Source organism: Symphodus melops (genome assembly GCF_947650265.1).
Source record: "Symphodus melops genome assembly, chromosome: 18".
In the NCBI taxonomy this organism is placed as follows: domain Eukaryota; kingdom Metazoa; phylum Chordata; class Actinopteri; order Labriformes; family Labridae; genus Symphodus; species Symphodus melops.
The window spans coordinates 13,410,613-13,428,720 of NC_136708.1; the positions used below are offsets into that span (position 1 = coordinate 13,410,613).

Here is an 18,108-nt window from a genome sequence, read left to right on the forward strand (position 1 = left end):
TTATATAGCACATTTCTCCACAAGGATATAACATGAACATAGGGTCCCTTGATGTCAGCTTTTTGGTACCAGCCTTTACAATGTGCCTTAATACATTTTCTGATTTCGAAGCGACTGTGAAACAGAACATTTTTTGCATTTTGTTGCAGTGGGTTTAAAACATCTCTGACACTCTTTTCTTATTTCCTCAGTCTGTTTTTTTCTTTCCCCTCCAACACATCCTCCATTCCTCTCCTCCCCTCCCTTTCACTCCCTGTCGAATTGTGTCCTTGACTGAACTCTCTCCCTCACAGTCCCAGACAGCCTGGGCAGAGCCCAATACTCACGGAGGCTCTAAAACACACACGCATACACAAAAACATGCACACCTCCCTAAATCCCATAGAGAAGCAGGATGCTATAGACAAGATTACCAATGGCAAGAACAGAATGTGTATTTAAATATTTTGCACCTTAGATACATACATGATATGTAACAGACAGATATACATTTTTTTCATCACAAAAATCACCAAACAACACAAGACCACAGAAAAAAGAAGGGAGAGAGTGAAAGAAAGAATGAGGCCCCGCCAAGACTTTGGTGTCTGGGGTGTTTCACTCATATTGACCCCACAGCCGCACACACACACACTCACACACACAAACTCACATAATTGCATACATACACACAAATACATGCGTTTCTTCAGTCACGCAAGCACGCCCTTCTCTGTTTCACATTCCCACACAGAAAACAACAGTCTCTTTGGGGCCATTTTATGATTTCAATGTCTCTTTCCCTTGTAGTTAAAACAGCAAAACACAGGATGTTGGGTCTCCATGCTGCAGTCCTCCTCCCCAGCAGAGATACCATGGCAGGACTCCGAGGAGGGTGTGTTGATGATGGACCTTCAGAGTGAAGAGGGGGGCCCCTGGCTTGGAGCTGAAGTCGTATGTACAGATGCTGGTATTTTCGAAAGCAGAAACTGGTTAAGTCCACTTTTCTCCTATGGTACACAACACAAGGAGTGCACAGAGCAGGACATTTGCTAGGCTCATGGCATTTAAAAAGGAGTTTTGGGCTCAGATGCGTTGCAGGCTGGGGCACGAAGACAGAAATGCAGGTTTACGTTTTGGTCAATTGCAGACCACATACTGTATGCTGGTTTAGCAGAGAGGGGAGGTTGAGAAAAAACACAGGAAAGACACAGGAAGAGAGATAGCAGTGTAATCCTAGCATTTCAATTGCGGATGTACAGAACAGGACCAGAAACATTGGTTGAGATACAGACTTGTGGGAAAAAGAGTCCTCTGTGTAGATACAGAAAGACTCAAAGGGGTGTGGAAACATGTTTACACTCTGTCCGTCAGCATCTAGTATTTTTCTGTTTACTCCTCTCAGCCATTCTCTTATCCAGTAGAGAGTGCGAGTGAGAGTCCACATGTACATTGTATTTTTTCATCATCAGGTAGTGGATAAATCTGCACATGCGTGTCTGTGTTTGTGTGTGTTTGTGGTTGTGTGTTTTTGTATGTGTTCATGCTTAGGTACTAGGTTGCTGCAGATCTTGATTGTCAGTGCTGGAGAATTAAAGCTTTACTGTCCGAAGCTGGCAGCTAAATTCTCACCCTTCAATTCACAGTCTCTCACAAAGAAAGAAAAAAAGAAAAAAATGTTTGCAAATCTGTAAAAGCTTGTGAATGCACCTAAAAAAAGGAGAAGAGAGAGAAGGTAAAGAAAGATGTGTTATGATTAATTTACATTTATTTTAAATGATAAAACCAAAAGCTTTTCTAATCATTAGAAAAATATCAACCTTTACACAATTTAAAAAAATAAGTATAAAGATACTTCCCCATTACAAATGTAATCTTTCCAACACTGTTTTTACTGTATTATTATTGCTTTTAAAATGTATTTCTATTGATTGATATCTTTGTTTCTTTAAATTGACTTTCACGGTTTGAACAATCCAATCCACCAATAACTTCTAGTAAATGAGATCATTTGCATCTACAAAGGGTATCGACATAAGAAATTAATGAATTGTAAATTATTTTAGCAATCCTCAAAATGCTCTCTATATGTTCACAAAGTTCATTTTACATATTCACTGGACTTCTGAACTTGTTCAGTCTCTGTGATATCCAATTGAACTAACGTGTGATAGATGGTGCATGTGCTACACTCCTTTGTTTGTATTGCAGACACATCAAAGTACACTTACTGTACCACATATCAACACAAAAACAGTGTAAATAACCATCTGCCTTTACACACACGTGACACAAATTGCTCCCTATACCACTTGTTGCCCGAAAAGAAGCTAGTAATAGTTTAGAGTGTTCTCAAAAGCAAATGGGCAGTCTCATGACTGTTATGTCCTTTGTCCACCAACACCATTTTTGCGCTGGCAGCGCCTACTTTCTGTCCAAAAACAATGCAGCTCAGTGTTTCAGTGCTATTGAATCTTATTGTATTTGGAAGTCGCAACAGCTTGAAAGTCCTTATTTGAATGGAAACCTTGTTTGTATAAAAGTTACAGAAACTCACCTGCTGTTACAGGCTGGTGACGCTGAAGCTGTCGTCATTGGTTGGGTCCAAGAGCTGGCACAACACACCACCTCCCTGAGCTGCCTGGGAGGGGTATCGCTGTCCCATGGCCTGGTAGGATTGGTGGGACAAGGAAAAGCCACTAGTGTCCTCCTGATGGGGTGAGGAGTCCAGGGAAGGTTTGGGGTATGGAGAGTGAGACAAAGGACCTTGTCGGTGGCCTGTGCTCATGGTGTGGGGAGTCATATCCTGTTTGTTGGGGTGCAAGGTTGAAGGAGGGCTACACTCCTCGTAGAGCACAGGAGCCGAGTGTGAGTGGATGCTTTGACTGGGGTTAGAGTGAGTATGGGACGAAAGGCTGGAGTTGCTGAGTGTGTTGTTCCCATTGGGGTTTGTGTGGGACAGGGGGTTACTCTGGAGGTGTGAGGTGAGATGAGTGCTGCTGAGTTGCTGCGCATTGTGTTGGTGTGTGTCATGGCTTGCCTGATTAATATGTGTGTGTGTGTTAACATTTGGGCTGGCGAGGGGATGACTATGTGTATTTCCATGAGGACTTGTGTGTGGGTTGCTGTGAGTGTGTATGGCTGTATTTGAGTGTGTGCTGTGTGAGTGAGGGCTTGGGCTGCTGCTGTGAGACGTCTGTCCGTACCAGTAGGGTGAACTGCAATAACTGGGAGAGTCATACTGCGAGAACTGTTGATCTTTTTGAGGAGGGCGGTGTTGGGGACTGAGTGCAGTGCCACAGTGAGGGGTTACCCGCGGGGAGGGGGAGCAAGATGGGGAAAATGTCCTGGAGGGGACAGGGTGGTAGGACTGGGGCGGAGGAGGGGTTGGCTTAGGGGGGTAAGGGGGAGATGAGACACTAGGTGAGAGGGAGGAAGAGGACTCTCCAGGGTACAAAGCTGGATATCGCTCCTCAGAGGAAGGTGTGGAGGGATGGGCAGAATAAGGGGAAGGATACTCACAGGGTTCCTGAAGGAAGGTGGAAGGTGGTGCAGGATTGGGAGTGGCCAGGGGAGAGAGACTGCTGCTGTCTCCGCTGTAATAGTCCAGCCCCTCCTGGAATAATCCAGACCCCTCTGGACCCACTGCACCTCCGGCTGCTGACACAGAAGCAGCTTTGCCCCTGCCTTTTGCCCCTGTTGGCCGCTCTCTATGACATGAGGCCAAGCCCACTCTACCCCCTCTAGACCCTCTGCCCCGTCCTCGCTTTGGTCCAGGAGTTGGGGTTGGTGAGGGACTTGATGGGGAGTCAGAATGTAAAGCAGAGCCCACTTCCTTTTCTTGATCAGTCCGTTTCCTGCGTCCACGTCCAGGTTTACTTGTGCACCCACCCTGGAAAAGGACATTCTGGCTCCAGTTATAAGATGGCCCTGAAGCACTCTCATGCCAGTCCATCATCAACTTCTCCAGGCTTGATAGACTTGACTGTCCCCCCTCTCCACTAACAGACACAGTATCACTGTGTTTGTACATACCACCCATGGAACCAGCTCCACTACCGGTGGCTACAGAGCCAAGATGTGAAGAGTCAGAAGAGGATTCTGATAAACTTTCATGAAAAGGTTGTCGCTTGGCTTTCTGGGGGGTGTAGTTTGAGATATCCAAGATGTCTTTGGACTCATTGGAGCCATATTCACCGTAGCCATGATACTGGTGCCCAAAGTTGTCTGTTGACCAGCCACCATAACCTTGTCTGAAAGTAAAAACACAAACCCTTATTGTCATCAGCCTCATAAGTTCAAAAACAGCACTGAGCAATATTTGGTCATTTATATCTTTGATATTATTGATATTATTGATTAATATTTTCACGTCAGTCGTATTTTTGCAGTAACAGCCACTCAGATGTTTTTTATCATTATTATTATTATTATTATATGGATTACTTTCTAATCATGTTTTAAATGATGGTAGGTACCAAAACTATGTTACCTGTAGCTCCACTGATTGGAGTTGTAATGTTTGTAAACTTCAGGAGATGAAGAGGAGCTGAAGGGGCTACCTTTAGCCACAGACATGTACCCTCCTCCTGGTGATGTGGGTCCTGTTGACTCTCCCCTCACAATGGAGGAATGACCTGCTACAGAGTATCCACCATAGCCTCGCTTGGCCCCTGCCTGGTAATTAGAGAACCCCATTTGACCAATAGCACTAGCTTTGCCACTGCCTTGTCCAGACCCATATGTAAAGCTGCAGTCTGAGGATCTCTGTGGCACTGCAGGAGAAGTGGAGGAGTAACCAGGAGAGTAATGGCCAAAAGAGGCAGGGTGGGGAGAGCTAGGAGAGTGTGAGAGAGATGGAGGAGTTGATTTGGGATAGGCAGAAGTGGTTGGGGATGTTTGGGCCAAGCTGCCATAGCTGTATGGCGGCCTGGCTGAGGGGCAGTTGGTCTGTGCTGAACCATCCACCCCAGAATTTGCAGCCTTGCTGCACCACTTGGGGAATGCTGGGGACCAGCTGAGTCCTGTAGCTGGACTAGATGGCTCGTAACCAGGAGTTGATGAAGCTTTGCAGGGGTCAGATTGCGAGGAGGAAACGTCCAACAGGTCAGATGAATCATCAGAGTCAAGTAGTGACCGGAAATATCCAGCAAAAAGGCCTTGTGAGTCATCCCCTACTGGCCCAACCCCTCTGTTTCCTCCTTGGCTGCTATAAACGCCTCCCCTTCTAAGCTCACAGGAAGAAAACCCCCCTCTAGGTGATCCACAGAACTGAAACCCACCGAAACCTTTCTCTTTTCCCATTCCCCCCTCCTCGCCCCACCCACCTGACCCATTGGGCCAGTCTTGTCCAATTGAAACTCCCTCTCCTTTTAATATACCATTTTTTTTTGCTCGTCTCTTTTTGACTTTTTTCTCTCCTCCAGGCTCTGTTCCGACAATACCCCCACCTCTGCCAACCCCACCTGCACCCTTTCCCCTTTTCCTAGGTAAACCAAACTCAGACAGAGGGCTCAGTTTATGCTTCTTGCCAATAGATTCAAAGAAGTCACTAAAGGTGCTCTTATTGCGCTCGTTGCCCCCAAATCCCCCTGCGGCTCCTCCTCCCCTTCCAATACCCCCTCCTCTGCCTCCTCTCGGACGTCTAGTCCCAGTGAGCCGATGGAGCAGGGTGGATATTCCAGGGTTTTCAAAGGGGGTATGAAAGCTTTCAGGCTCACTGGGTGTCCAGCAGCGTGGGGGAGAACAGCGGCCAGTGGCAGGAGGCTGGCGGTTTAAAAACGCCAGTTTCGAAAGAACATCTCCATACTCTGTTTTCACATCGTTAGTGTCATTAACATAGGAAGGATAAGGGCAAGGGAGTTTAGTCCGACGTCTCCTCTGGGGCTTCTTAGGCTGGTCTGCATTACAAAGAGTAGTCCCAGGATTCGCAGGCTCTCCTGGTATTCCCGGCTGGGCCTGTTTAGGTGGACGCCCGCGCCTGCGTTTGAGAATTACAGGCAGTTCTCCAGGAGGGAACATCACCATAACACTCTTTCCATTGTTCTTCATACGTAGAAGTGCAGTTGGCTCTCGTACTGCTTCTGTTGCGTCTAAGCCACCGTCATTGACTTTTTCTGTCCCTGTAATTGTCTCCAAATTGGAAATTTTGTAGCTTTTTTGTCGACGGCTAAGGTTGACAGGAATGCGAGCAACCTTGACAATAATCCTCCTTACCTATAAAGCAGAGAGCGACATAAAACATATTGGATTGCAAGTTGTATAAAACAACAATTGAATACATTGTTTAAAAATTGGTTTAAAAACTTACTCCGACATAACGCTTGCGTCTCTGGGTATTGGCAGGAGTTACCCCAATCTCTGCAACAGGTTCCTTCTTCACAGTTAGCAGAGGTGAAGGGATGGAGGATGTGTTTGTAAATGTGAGATGAGAGGTGATATGATGAGCTAAGGACTGTGTTGCCTGTCGCCTTTTCATGACACTTTTGGGACCTGCTTTTTGGACCGATTTCGGTGCAGGCCTAGATCTGGATTTAGGCCCAGGTCTGTGCCCAATTTTGGGCCCAGGTTTGGGTGTAGCTCTAGGGACAGGTTTTGGAACAGTTAAAGGAAGAGGGATGTCTGTAGGGCAGGGAGTTTGGGGGAGAACAGCCCCCACAGAAAACTGCTCTTGATTCTCCCCAACAGCTACCTCTTCCTCTCTAACCCTCCAAATCTTCTCCTGTAAAACTCCATCCTCCTCCTCTCTTTCTCTTTCCCTTCCTGCTTTCTTCTCCCCCTCCTCCATACTTCGCCGGAGGCGGGAGGATTTGCGCAGGTGACAGGGAAATCGAGGACGCCCAGAGCTGCGGAGTGCATACTTTTTCTCGGCCTCAGCAGGAAGAGCAGAGAGGTCTGTGTTTGGGTTTTGATCAATAGGGATAGGACAAATGGTTGAAGGCATGTCTACCTCTGCGGTCAGGACTGAGTCTACCACCTGATTTGTGGAGGCCAGATGATTGCCAAGTGCCAAAGATAGAGGTGGAGATGAGATTGTGTGTTTGGCCTCTGGAGTGAGAGTTTTTGAACATTCTGATCCTACAGTTACCATTTCTGAATTGATGTCCATTTGGCCACAACTATCCACGTGTGCATGTGAAACAGCCTGTGCATTGACATCTGGGTCTATGTGCGTTTGCATGTTTCTAAAAGTCTCTGCAAATGCTTGTGTCTCGGGAGTAATGTGTGTCTCCAACGGCCTCCGCCGGCAGGGATTGAGGCGCAGCCTTCTCTGTAGATGGAGGCCGTTTGCCAGTGAGGCAGGAGAGGAGGAGAGGAAATTGTCAGAGGTCAATGGTACCAGTCCATCATTGAAGGGATCCTGGGACCCCTCTTGGGGCCCAAACTCCCTGGTCCAGAGCTCTGGCCCTGCCAGTCTCTCCAGCCCCACCACAAATGTTTTTTCTTTTGCCTGAGTCCCACTATAGCCCACTGGAGCCCCAGTTTGGCATGAATGTAGGTGATCTGACAACCTACTCATTCAGTAGACAGTCTTGCTGGATATGAGGGAGAAAAAGAGGGACATTTGATACTGCGTGAAAAGGAAAGTTTTTTTCCTTGTAGTTTTCTTCATGTGAAAGCTGGCAAAATATTCAAGGACCTGTAGACAGAAAGAAAAACAATGTTGTTAACTCGATAGAAGGTTAACAAAAAGTTTACATCTTCTTGTTTTATTGAGGAAGTTGAATCTAAACTGCATGCCACTAAATATTTGTAACAGTAAGGCAGCAAACATGATAGATGTGATAGAATTGTCAACATTTTGGCAATGGGCCATATACCTAATCCGTAATGCACTTTACTCTATTAACTGTGCCGCCCACACAGCAGCATTACAACATTAAATTACATTTACCATTCATATCCGACTAAATTGGCTGCTTTTACCTAAGAGTGGCGCTGATTCTGATTTTGATTCTGAGTTGAGCCTCACTCTGTCTGCCTGACTGGCTCTGTTCTGCAGGGGATCATTGGGTCATCAATACTGCAGTGGAGAGCTCACATACTTCTCTCTCTCCCCTCTGCTCCTGTCTTCTGTCCATGGCTGCTAGATTGAGAGAAAGACACAGACAGAGTGCGAGAGAGAGAGAGAGACACAGAGAGAGAGAGAGAGAGAGAGTGAGAGAGAGAGAAGAAGGGACAGGGAGTTGAAGAAGGTAGGGAAAAGGGAAGGATTGGGAGGAGGGTGGAGCAGAAAGAAAAAGAGAATAAGAGATTAGTACATGATGTCAGAGCACGCATCAGACCAGACGAGAATCAGTATTTTGGTGGGGGCTGCACCATCTCGCATCAGACACAATTATTGTGGAATGACTTGCAGTATAAATTTTTAACTCTCTAATTGTAGTTAATATTTCATTTGAATACACAGCTTCAAATTTTGGGTGAACGCATGTAAGCCTGTGCTACTTTATATATTCTATTCTAACACACACTGAGGATCATCACTACATGATAATGAGCAGACTCACTGTGTTGTGTATTGTGTATGGGATTGAGTGTCATATTTTTCAATCTCACCATAAGTAGATGTAAAAATAAATGAATTTTAGTCAATGATTGAGGAGTGCTTGAAACCACACACACTAACACACACAAAGCACTCACACTGCATGCCACATTTCACCAAAACTATTCAGATGCAGTACAAAGGACTAGACTTGGAGGGAGGGTGCAACAAGAATGAGAATGTGTGAATAATCACAGCCACCAGGGGGAAGCAGAGAGGTGATGAATAGAGACGTGTTAAGAGAATGGAGAGATGAAGGTGACAGAAAGATAGAAGCAATGGAGGGATTTTGGAAACCCAGAGCAGAGGAGAAATGGAAACAGACATAAGTCTTACAAAATCTGGACTGCACATGCTATTGGACTCACACGTGACAATATGCAAGCACAAAAACACAATAACAAGCATGCGCACCCTCCTTGCACGCATATACAGACACTGCTGGCTACAACTGTACCACACTCTCCATACACTACAATCCCATCCATCCTCAGATCTCCCTGACTCCCTCTCCAACATATGGCTTTGATTTGTGAGGGAGAAAGAGAGTGTGAGAGAGAGAGAGAGAGAGAAAAGGGAGAGGAGGGGGTGAAAGACATGAGAATGAGCGCATGAATGGGTGAGAAAGTACGAGACTCTGGGTAAGAGACAGAAGAACAGAGATGTGAAAGACGTGATCGAGACAGGGGAAGGGTGGTGCACGGAAAGACAGAGTGAAGCGAGGAGAAGTTGTTGAAGGCAAGAGGAGGAGAAAAGAGAAGAGAGGGTATTGCTGTGGCTGAGTTTCAGGCTGCACACATGGAGCAGACCAAGCTCAATGTTCTGCTGCTCTGAGGAATGACACAACTAGGACTGACAAACACAGCGATGAACACACACACACACACAAACTTATTCTCTCCTTAAAACCCCTCACTCTTTCCTTTCCCCTCCTTCTCCTCTTTCAATCCTCACTTTCTCTGACGTCAAATTGACAACATTCATTAATTAAGGCTTTATCTGACCGGTGTGCAGGAGAGGGAAGAACACATGCTTTAATTAAACATTACTGCACACACACACACACACACACACACACACACACACACACACACGCACTGCCTCTGACAGATGCATGCACACACTCAGGAACATGACACATACCAACACACAAAGACACAGTCAAATATGCCCCCACAGCTTCATCCTCCCACAGAATCACACATCAATTTGCACATAAAGACATAACATAGCACGCACACACAAATACAGAGTCACACACAAAACAAAGACACACATGCAAATATCCCTCTACTGTGCTCGGCGGGAGGCATTCTGACAGGGCTTAGATGCCAGCCAATCAAACGCTCCTACTATGAACCATTGTTTAAGCAAATACTCCTGACATCTATGAGCTGCACTTTCAATATATTCACTGTCATATATGTGGCGTTTTGGTGCAGTTTAGTGTCAATGGCTTTGGGGCGTTGTAACACACTGTGGTGTAGTATTGTCTCGGTGTGCACAGCTTCCACACGATGATCTGTTGAATGTGTTTCCCAAAGAGTCCCTCTCATATATACATTTGTTGCACGGTTTTCATTTGCACAAGAAAAAGTTGTTGTAGGCCAACAGGAAAGGCAATATAATAACAGGAAGTATTCGCAACAATGACAGAGGGAGACAGAGTGACATTTTCCAGTTTGGACAGTTGCCCTGTTGTGCATAGTCTGGGAGCTATAACCATTCTGTACATGGTAGCTGTACAGCATATCTATACTCCTTCCATCTATCTCACTTCCACAAAGGCTTACAGACTCACAGGCCTGCAAGCAGCAGCCCTCAATGAGGAACTAGACCTTGCGTTTGTGTGTGATTGTGGATGTTTGTGCCCGCATGTGTGTGTATGTGTGTGTGCGTGTGTGTGTGTGTGTGTGTGTGTGTGTGTGTGTGTGTGTGTGTGTGTGTGTGTGTGTGTGTGTGTGTGTGTGTGTGTGTGTGTGTGCCCGCAAGCGTGCACATGTATGAGTGTGTCTTCCTGGATGTGTTTGTAAAAGCACTCACTGAGCTCTAACGGGTGTGCAGTTGTTGCTAAGAGACAGGCAGCAGCACTGAAACAGCATGGGGGGGGGGGGAGAGAGAGAGAGAGAGCTGTAAAGGAAGGGGGATGTGGATGGGAGGGAGAGAGAGAGAGAGAGAGAGAGAGGTACTAAGAGAGAGGTGGGGGAGAGGAAGAGGAGGGGGGGGGAGCTCCACAGAGAGGTATAGCCAGATAAGAAAAAGAAGGGATAAAACACAGAGAGAGGGGAAGATGGAGAAAGTGTTTGTGAGGGCAGGAGAGGGGGGGAGGTGGGGGAGTGGGTCCACAGAGACTGAGTGACACAGCGCAGAAATTCAGCTACTATCAGACTCTTGTTCCTCTACACCTTCTCAACCCTGATGCAACCTCAACCTGCAACAGCCTCAACATACAGCACATAAGAATGAATAAGTTATTCTCCAAAAACAAATCAATTGTTAAAATATTAGAGCAATTCTACAAAAGACAGTTTACAAAATTGTAAGCCAACATGACGGCTTTTTTTATAGACGAGCTCTCAGTTTGATGTACTCTGTATAATGAGCATCTGTCTAACTTGGTCGGTGTGATGATATGATGTGATGTCACATGAGAATAAAAGAAATAAACAACATTGAACTTTAACAACATAAGATGATAGATTGACAGATTTGATTTTAAGACCTTAATTTTCTTGCCACTGTTGGAAGAAAAGTTCTCAATATTTACTCAAAACTCAGCAAACTGTGCAAAGTTTCATTGCAGTAAACTGGATATAAAGCACTGTGGCCCAACAGGCAGTAACACTGGGGGGGGGGGAACAAATGAACTTCCAAACGTTGCCAATCAACAGAATCTTTCCGGTGAGCTTAAAGTGTGTGTGTGTGTGTGTGTGTGTGTCTGTGTGTGTGTGTGTGTGTGTGTGTGTGTGTGTGTGTGTGTGTTCAATTTTGCCAAAGTGTGCGAGGAATGTTAGAGGCATATATCACAATATCTGGGGTAAGATGTTTGCACACAAGCTACCACCAATGACCCTCCAAACAGGATTGACTTAAGGCTTTATCAGAACTGTGTTTACATGCAACACACACACACACACACACACACACACACACACACACACACACACATACAGATGTCACTCAAACAGAGACAGTCCAACTCATACACTGACATGCAGACCCTCCCTCGCACCCACTCACACTCTCCTTCACTCTGACCTCTCCTCAATTTCTCACCCACTCACATCACACCAGTCCTGCCTGCCTGACTCCCTCCAAAAAGTCCCCCATCACCACCTCCTCCCCAGCTGCAGGAAATTCCTAATGATCTCCATCATCAGAGTGTGCTGCTGTATCTCCTGCCAAGAGCGAGCACAAGCGCGTGCACACACACACACACACACAACACAGCAAAACAGGCACACAAAGCATATAAATGAACAGAGAGTAACACATAAACCATATGTGCAGACAAACAAAAAGGCAGACAGACGTTCACACACACGGAGACACACATCTAACGTAAACACACTTCACACAGAGCAGAGACAGTGGCAACTCAGCCAAGGATGCACACACGGGACAGGAAAAGAAGTGGAAACGTTACTCAACACAAATAAACTGGAACCCCCCCTTCCCCCCACTGTCTCCCTATCTGACTGTTGGAGTTATTTTAAGAAATGGAGGACAGTATACCCCTTCCTCGCTTTTCCCTCTCTGATCTCTAACCCTGCACACCTCTTGCCCCCCACTGTCTCTCCCACAACACACGCTCTATCTCTTCTTCTTTTTCTCCTACAGGCGGTTTCCTGGAGCTGCTGACGGCCGCCCCTCACTCGAGTCATGTGACCAGTCGTGCCAGCTGGGAACAGCTAGGAGTGTGCACATGTTACACTCGAACAGGGGCACACATGGAAACGTCTGGAAGCACATGCACAAACACATGCAAATACAGGAGGATGAAGCCCTACGCTGCAAACACAGGAGAGGCTCCCATGTATGCTTCATGCAGCAGCACACTCCATATGGAGCCTACACATGGAGAAAGTTTTCAGTAAGGATGCACACTCACTCTAATGTACACTCCACCCACTTTAAAACCTCACATACCGACACAGTCAAGCTTTTTCTACCTCACACACAGAAGACACACAAACCAGATGCTTGGACCCCAACACACTCTCAGACCTTGAGGCCAGTGTTTCGGAGAGGGGCCTCTATGCCGTGGCCCTGACTTCCTGACTCCTCCTCCTCGTCTTCTTCCTCCCTCCATACTCCTGTTCCACAGTTGCTGTGGGAGACACTGCTGCAGCGCCCGTTGCCAAGGAGAAGGCTGCTGGCTGTTTGAACAACAATGGCTGCCTTGTGAACATTCCAACTGTAGGAACTGACAGCTCATCAGCCACAGTCTCCCTCAACAGACACGAACGCTGCTCACACAACACACAGACGATACACCGCTGTACCTCTCCGAGACTTGGCCTCAAGCCTGAGCGAGGTAGCGCTCTCGCACAAACACACACATCTTTGCACGCTCTAAAAAATTATGACTTCTGCTGAGAGGATAAGACACCCCTTCTGTCCCTCTCTTTCTACCTGCTTCTCTCCATCTCTTTTTTTCTGTTTCTAACAGAGACACACGCGCGCACACACACTCAGTGCGCAGTGCATTCATCCATCTTCCCCCTTCTCCCCGACTCCTCTCTGTCTTTCTCTCTTATCTCTTCCTCTCTCCTCCCCCTCCACAGCCTCCTGATTTCCCTGTCTCACTTGCTCCTCACTTGCTCATCCCTTGCCTATCTCTCTCTCTCTTTTCCCTCCCTGTCTCAGGGAAGTGTGCTCTCACTGTAACACACACACACACACATACACACTATCATCCCTGCACGCACACACTCACTCAAGCACGCGCAATCTTTTTCTCTCCTGGAAGGTAGCAAATCTTTTCGTCCCTTGGGGGCATACACTTCCTCAGAGAAGAAGGGAAAAAAGGGAAAGAAAAAGGAGAACCAGAAACAAGGGTGGAATAGACAGCAGAGGAAGAAAAAGGAAGGAGGGATGATGAAGGGGGGAAGGAGGGAGAGAAGGAGGAAGGGAAGAAGGTGAGAACTAAATTAGCAGCTGGATTTATAGACAGACCCCTCAGTGCTGGGATTATGTGTTCATATTGATGGGACGACATTGAAGCCACACTGGTGAAACATTGAGATGAAGCCAAATTAAGGAGTGCGTGTGTTGGGGGGGCTGAGGAGAATCACTAACAAGTCTCTGCTTATCCTCTGACTCACTGTTTTTAACACACATACCCAGACACATGTGTACTCACATTTGCTCAGTGCTAAAAACAACACACTGACACACAAGGATACGAAATCAGACGTACTGTACATGTGTTAGTATGTTGATCCATAGAAAGTGTGTGCGCGAGTCTGCGTGTGTGTGTGTGTGTTGTGTTCCAGACTTTAAAATGCTTTTGTGTGTGTATGTGCGTGTCTGCATGTTTTCCCCATCTCTCGCTCCTCTTTAATAATTGAGCTGATTCTGTCCAGCTTGTTAGGGAGGTACACAGCAGCTTCACACTCTGTCTTCCTCTCCTCCTCATCCTCTCACACGCTCCATCTCTCCCTCCTTCATCCATCCATCTTTTCAGCTCTCCTTTCATTCATCATCCCTTCTCCTCCCTGACCCCTCCGTCCTCTCTCTCCCTCTGTCTCTTCTCTCTTGGTACCTTCCCCCCGAGCTCTCCTCTTCCTCTCCCTCCTTCACAAATCCCTCCTGTTCTTTGACCTCTCCCTCGCCTCTTGCAATTCCACCCCCCCCCCCCCCCCCCCCACCTACTCCAACCACCCCCACCCCCACCCTGCTGCCCTCCATCATCCCTCTCTTCTTGCCTCGCTCCGTCTCTATCCTCTGGAGGTGAGAGGTCGACGCTTCCTCTCTCCTGTCAGACTCAAACCGGCTGCAACCAGCTCTGTGTAGGGGATGAAGGTGGTGGCATGAGGGAGACAAGAAGAATGAGGAAGGTAGGTGAGGATGGACGTATAGGAAAGCAGGGAAGGATGAAGAGCTGGGACAGATACATGAGAGGGGGGGATGGTGAGGAAAAAGAGAAGGGGAGATATCTCCTATTGAGTCAGTGGCTTTGGTGCGGAGGTGCTTTTATGAATGTAATGTGTGGGAGGTGACAGAATGGAGCATACAAACACTGGTTACACTAATGTTAAAAGGAAGCTGTGTGTGTGTTTGAGTGTGTCGGCGTGTGTGTGTGTGAGCTGCGGTGGGTGTTAACTACTTTTACCAGTGTCAAAAGCCACATTTAATTCCAGATGACAAATGCATTAATGAAGACAAGGATTGAAGGGATTGTTTATACAAGTCCCTGCCCTAAAATGAATGTCTTGTGTATTTTGGGAGGCATTTGAAGTGCTTACTAATAATGGCCTGACTCATTCATGATACTGGTGTAAATTCCGTCTTAATGCATGCCAGTTTTAAATTGAAGAGTTCAAATTGAAGAGCCAGAATGATCTTCAGATGACTTCGAAGATTATCTGTAACAAAACAAAAGACATCTCAGCACAGCTGAAAACTTAAGACAGACTGTTTATAGATATCCTTTTTCATTTGTGACACTCTGACCGGTGTTAGTGTTTCAGTGGTCAGTCGATGAAGGTCAAAATATTAGGGATAAAACAATAAAAAGGTTCAAGCTACATCCCTTTTGGATTTTTTTCTTATTAACCTGCCACTCACCCAGACCTACATTCAACCATTCAACAGGTTGCCTCACCCTCAAAACTTCCCAAAACAAAAGAAAATCTGTAAATATACTGCAATAATCATCTTTCAAACATGTGTGTGTGGGGTGGGGGGTTACATGTGTGAGTGTGTGTGTGTGCATACATGGATAAATGTGTCCATTTCTGTCTTCTCAATCTCCATGACGACCTCCATATCAAGAGAATGTCTGACTATGGCAACCTCGCATGCTGATAGGCCAATGGTGGAAACAGGTGATTGGTTGTGCTGTCGGCTGTCACATCAGCAGGGTGTATCTTTGTGACACTGCAACACACACACACACACACACACACACACACACATGCACACACTCAGGATTGTCTGTGCCATCAACACACCACACGCCTACTAACTGCACCAAGGTACAAACAAAAGGTATTCCGACAGCACCCACATACACACTTACTTGGAAGTACACATGTGCATGCATACACACATACACACTCAAACACATTCACATTCACAGAGCTTTGAGACGAGATATGGTGTGTTAGGTGCACTGACCCTGCCAATGAGGACAGCAGGAACATCAACGGAGCTACAAGGCCGTTACCATGACAACTAGCCCCGCTCACACAGGTAGGAAGCACAATAGGCCTGAGCTGTTACATGTTCACATTCTCTGTGACACACACACACACACACACACACACACACACACACACAGGGCCATACACTGATCACATGCCAAAGTAACGCATTTTCCTTTTCATTCCAGTACTCAGAGGGTGGAAATTATTCATTATGTCCAACGAGAGAACTGTTTGAGCAGCGTCTGAAAGAGTGAGACAGTGTGAGTGGGAGACAGACAGACAGACAGACAGACAGATAGACAGAGCATCTCTCTGCATACTAACTGCACCTGCACTGGGGCAGCCTGTGCACGTCTCTGAGGGGTCCTTAAATAAAGAACTGTCACTTCCCAGACATCGACATTGACTCCTCTCTCCATCTGACACTCTCCCCTTCCCCTTCTCATGCACTCTTTCTCTCTGTACCCCCGCCCCTTCTTTCTTTCTTTCCTCCCCTTTTTCCTCCTCCCCACTAAGCACAGACAAGAGCTGATAATCACCACCATGAGTACGTCGTGTCTTCTCGGCACACCGGCCCAGTTGCCACTGCAGGATGAGCTGCTGCTGCTGCTGTGTCCTGCCGACAACTGCCCTGACAGAATTTCTCTCTTCTCTCTTTGGTGCCCCCCCCCCATACACACACACACACACACACACACACACACACACACAGGGCTCTCACTTTCTCCTGTTTATATGTAAAGCAAACATCTGTCCATCATCAGAAGCTGGGCGCACAGTCAAACCTCTGGTATGTGTCCTATTTGAATTCAGTATCAGAAAAGTCCAGTCAAACTCACCCACAGTCTGCGAAGGCAACAAACAAGACAACACAATAAATGTAGATACATGTGTGTGTGTTTGTTTATGTGCCATGAGTGTTACATTACCTGAAGCCTATGTTGTCTTGCTTACACAGTATACACATTAAGAATAATGAAGCTAATTTATGAGAAATGGTGAAAACAGGTGGGGGAACTGGAGTTCAATCTGTGCGCATTCAATCCCACTACGTGAGTGAATCTCCTGTGTGTTTGCATGAGTTAAAGCATCATCCTTGAATATTTCCCCCCACACACATACCAACACTAAAGCCCAAATGACCCAGTAGCACGAGCTATCTAATTGCATAGCTCCGTCCGTCATTGGCAGCGACGAGGTTAATGTGGAACACTCAGAAAGAGACGTGGCCAGAGGTGCGCAGCACAGCTGGCTGAGCGGACAGTAGCCTAAGCAAATTTTGGGTGTTGTGTACATAAGACGCTGCACGCGCACTCACCAAGGGAGATGGAGAGTCTGAGGGTTCGAGCTGTTTGCTGGAGCTGTTGCGGTGTCAATGCTGGCTGGCGGTGTTGCGAGCTCTTGCGGCTGTCGGTGGTGATGCTTTGCTCCTCTCCTCGCGCGGGTCACGGAGCATTTGCCTTGACGGCTGCAGCCGTCAGCGAGCAACATTCCCCCTTCATATGTGCGTCCCGCGTCGGAGGGAGACAGTCCTCCCACATCAATGTTAACGCTGTCTCCTGCCGTCGCGCGCCACCGTCTTGTGCAGTTCAACGGAGAAACCGATCCTCTGGCTCACAGCAATATCTGCACCATTAAAGATGGGAAAGCAAAAACACAAAGGCAGGGAAAAGGGACAAAATGTGTTGAAGAAATGTTGGTTTTCAGTCTTTTCCCCAATTTATGCGCTGACACCCGCGCTCGAGCACTGTGCTCTGTTTTTTGTTACAGGCACGGGACTCCCCAGTATGCGGGAGGCGAAAATCGACCGTGCGCCCGTGCGTCTCTGCCTCTGCAATTCCAGCTCTCTGTCTCTCGTGCGCCCCAGTCTCCACTGAGCCTGACCAACGTGCCTAACATCCAGGCACCCGTAGCTGGCCTCACTTCACACCTCTGGAATTATGGGAACAGTAGTTTACGGAAGACTGAAAGAACGAGCGTGAGAGAGACACAGAGAGAGAGAGAGAGAGAGATTTCGAAATATATATTTTTTCTGGTATCAGCCATCGCCCACGACTAAAATAGAAAACGTAATTCTATAAGCTAAAGCTACAAGTGGTAAAACTCAAGCCAGCCTTTGAGCATTTCCTATTGCGACATTTAATTAAAATGATTTTTTTTTGAAGAGATAAGCCTAAATATGTCTATGTATTTTATTTCTGTTAACAA

The 18,108-nt window shown here is 46.8% G+C and overlaps 1 protein-coding gene across 5 annotated transcripts; it reads right to left on the reverse strand.

The window, feature by feature from the left end:
- Window positions 1-757: 757 nt before the first annotated feature.
- ahdc1 (AT hook, DNA binding motif, containing 1) lies at window positions 758-17,994 on the reverse strand. 5 transcript variants are annotated; one of them, XM_079368233.1, is made up of 6 exons: window positions 17,219-17,994; window positions 7,906-8,062; window positions 6,290-7,618; window positions 4,472-6,195; window positions 2,537-4,232; window positions 758-1,689 (listed from the first exon to the last, which is right to left on the reverse strand). In XM_079368233.1, exons 3-5 carry the CDS (start codon window positions 7,496-7,498, stop codon window positions 2,543-2,545), a joined length of 4,623 nt encoding a protein of 1,540 aa, XP_079224359.1. In that variant the 5' UTR covers window positions 7,499-7,618; window positions 7,906-8,062; window positions 17,219-17,994; the 3' UTR covers window positions 758-1,689; window positions 2,537-2,542. The 5 variants fall into 5 exon arrangements, with proteins under 5 accessions (XP_079224359.1, XP_079224361.1, XP_079224360.1 ...); XM_079368235.1 differs by having other exon boundaries at window positions 8,025-8,065; XM_079368234.1 differs by having other exon boundaries at window positions 7,952-8,065.
- Between the last annotated feature and the right edge of the window lie 114 nt (window positions 17,995-18,108).

Coding starts and splice junctions, on each gene's coding strand:
- ahdc1 (XM_079368233.1), bottom strand. CDS start 7,498: ATGAGTAGGTTGTCAGATCACCTACATTCATGCCAAACTGGGGCTCCA. Junction 6,196..6,289: donor GACGCAAGCGTTATGTCGGA/GTAAGTTTTTAA, acceptor TCTGCTTTATAG/GTAAGGAGGATTATTGTCAA. Junction 4,233..4,471: donor TCCAATCAGTGGAGCTACAG/GTAACATAGTTT, acceptor TTTTACTTTCAG/ACAAGGTTATGGTGGCTGGT.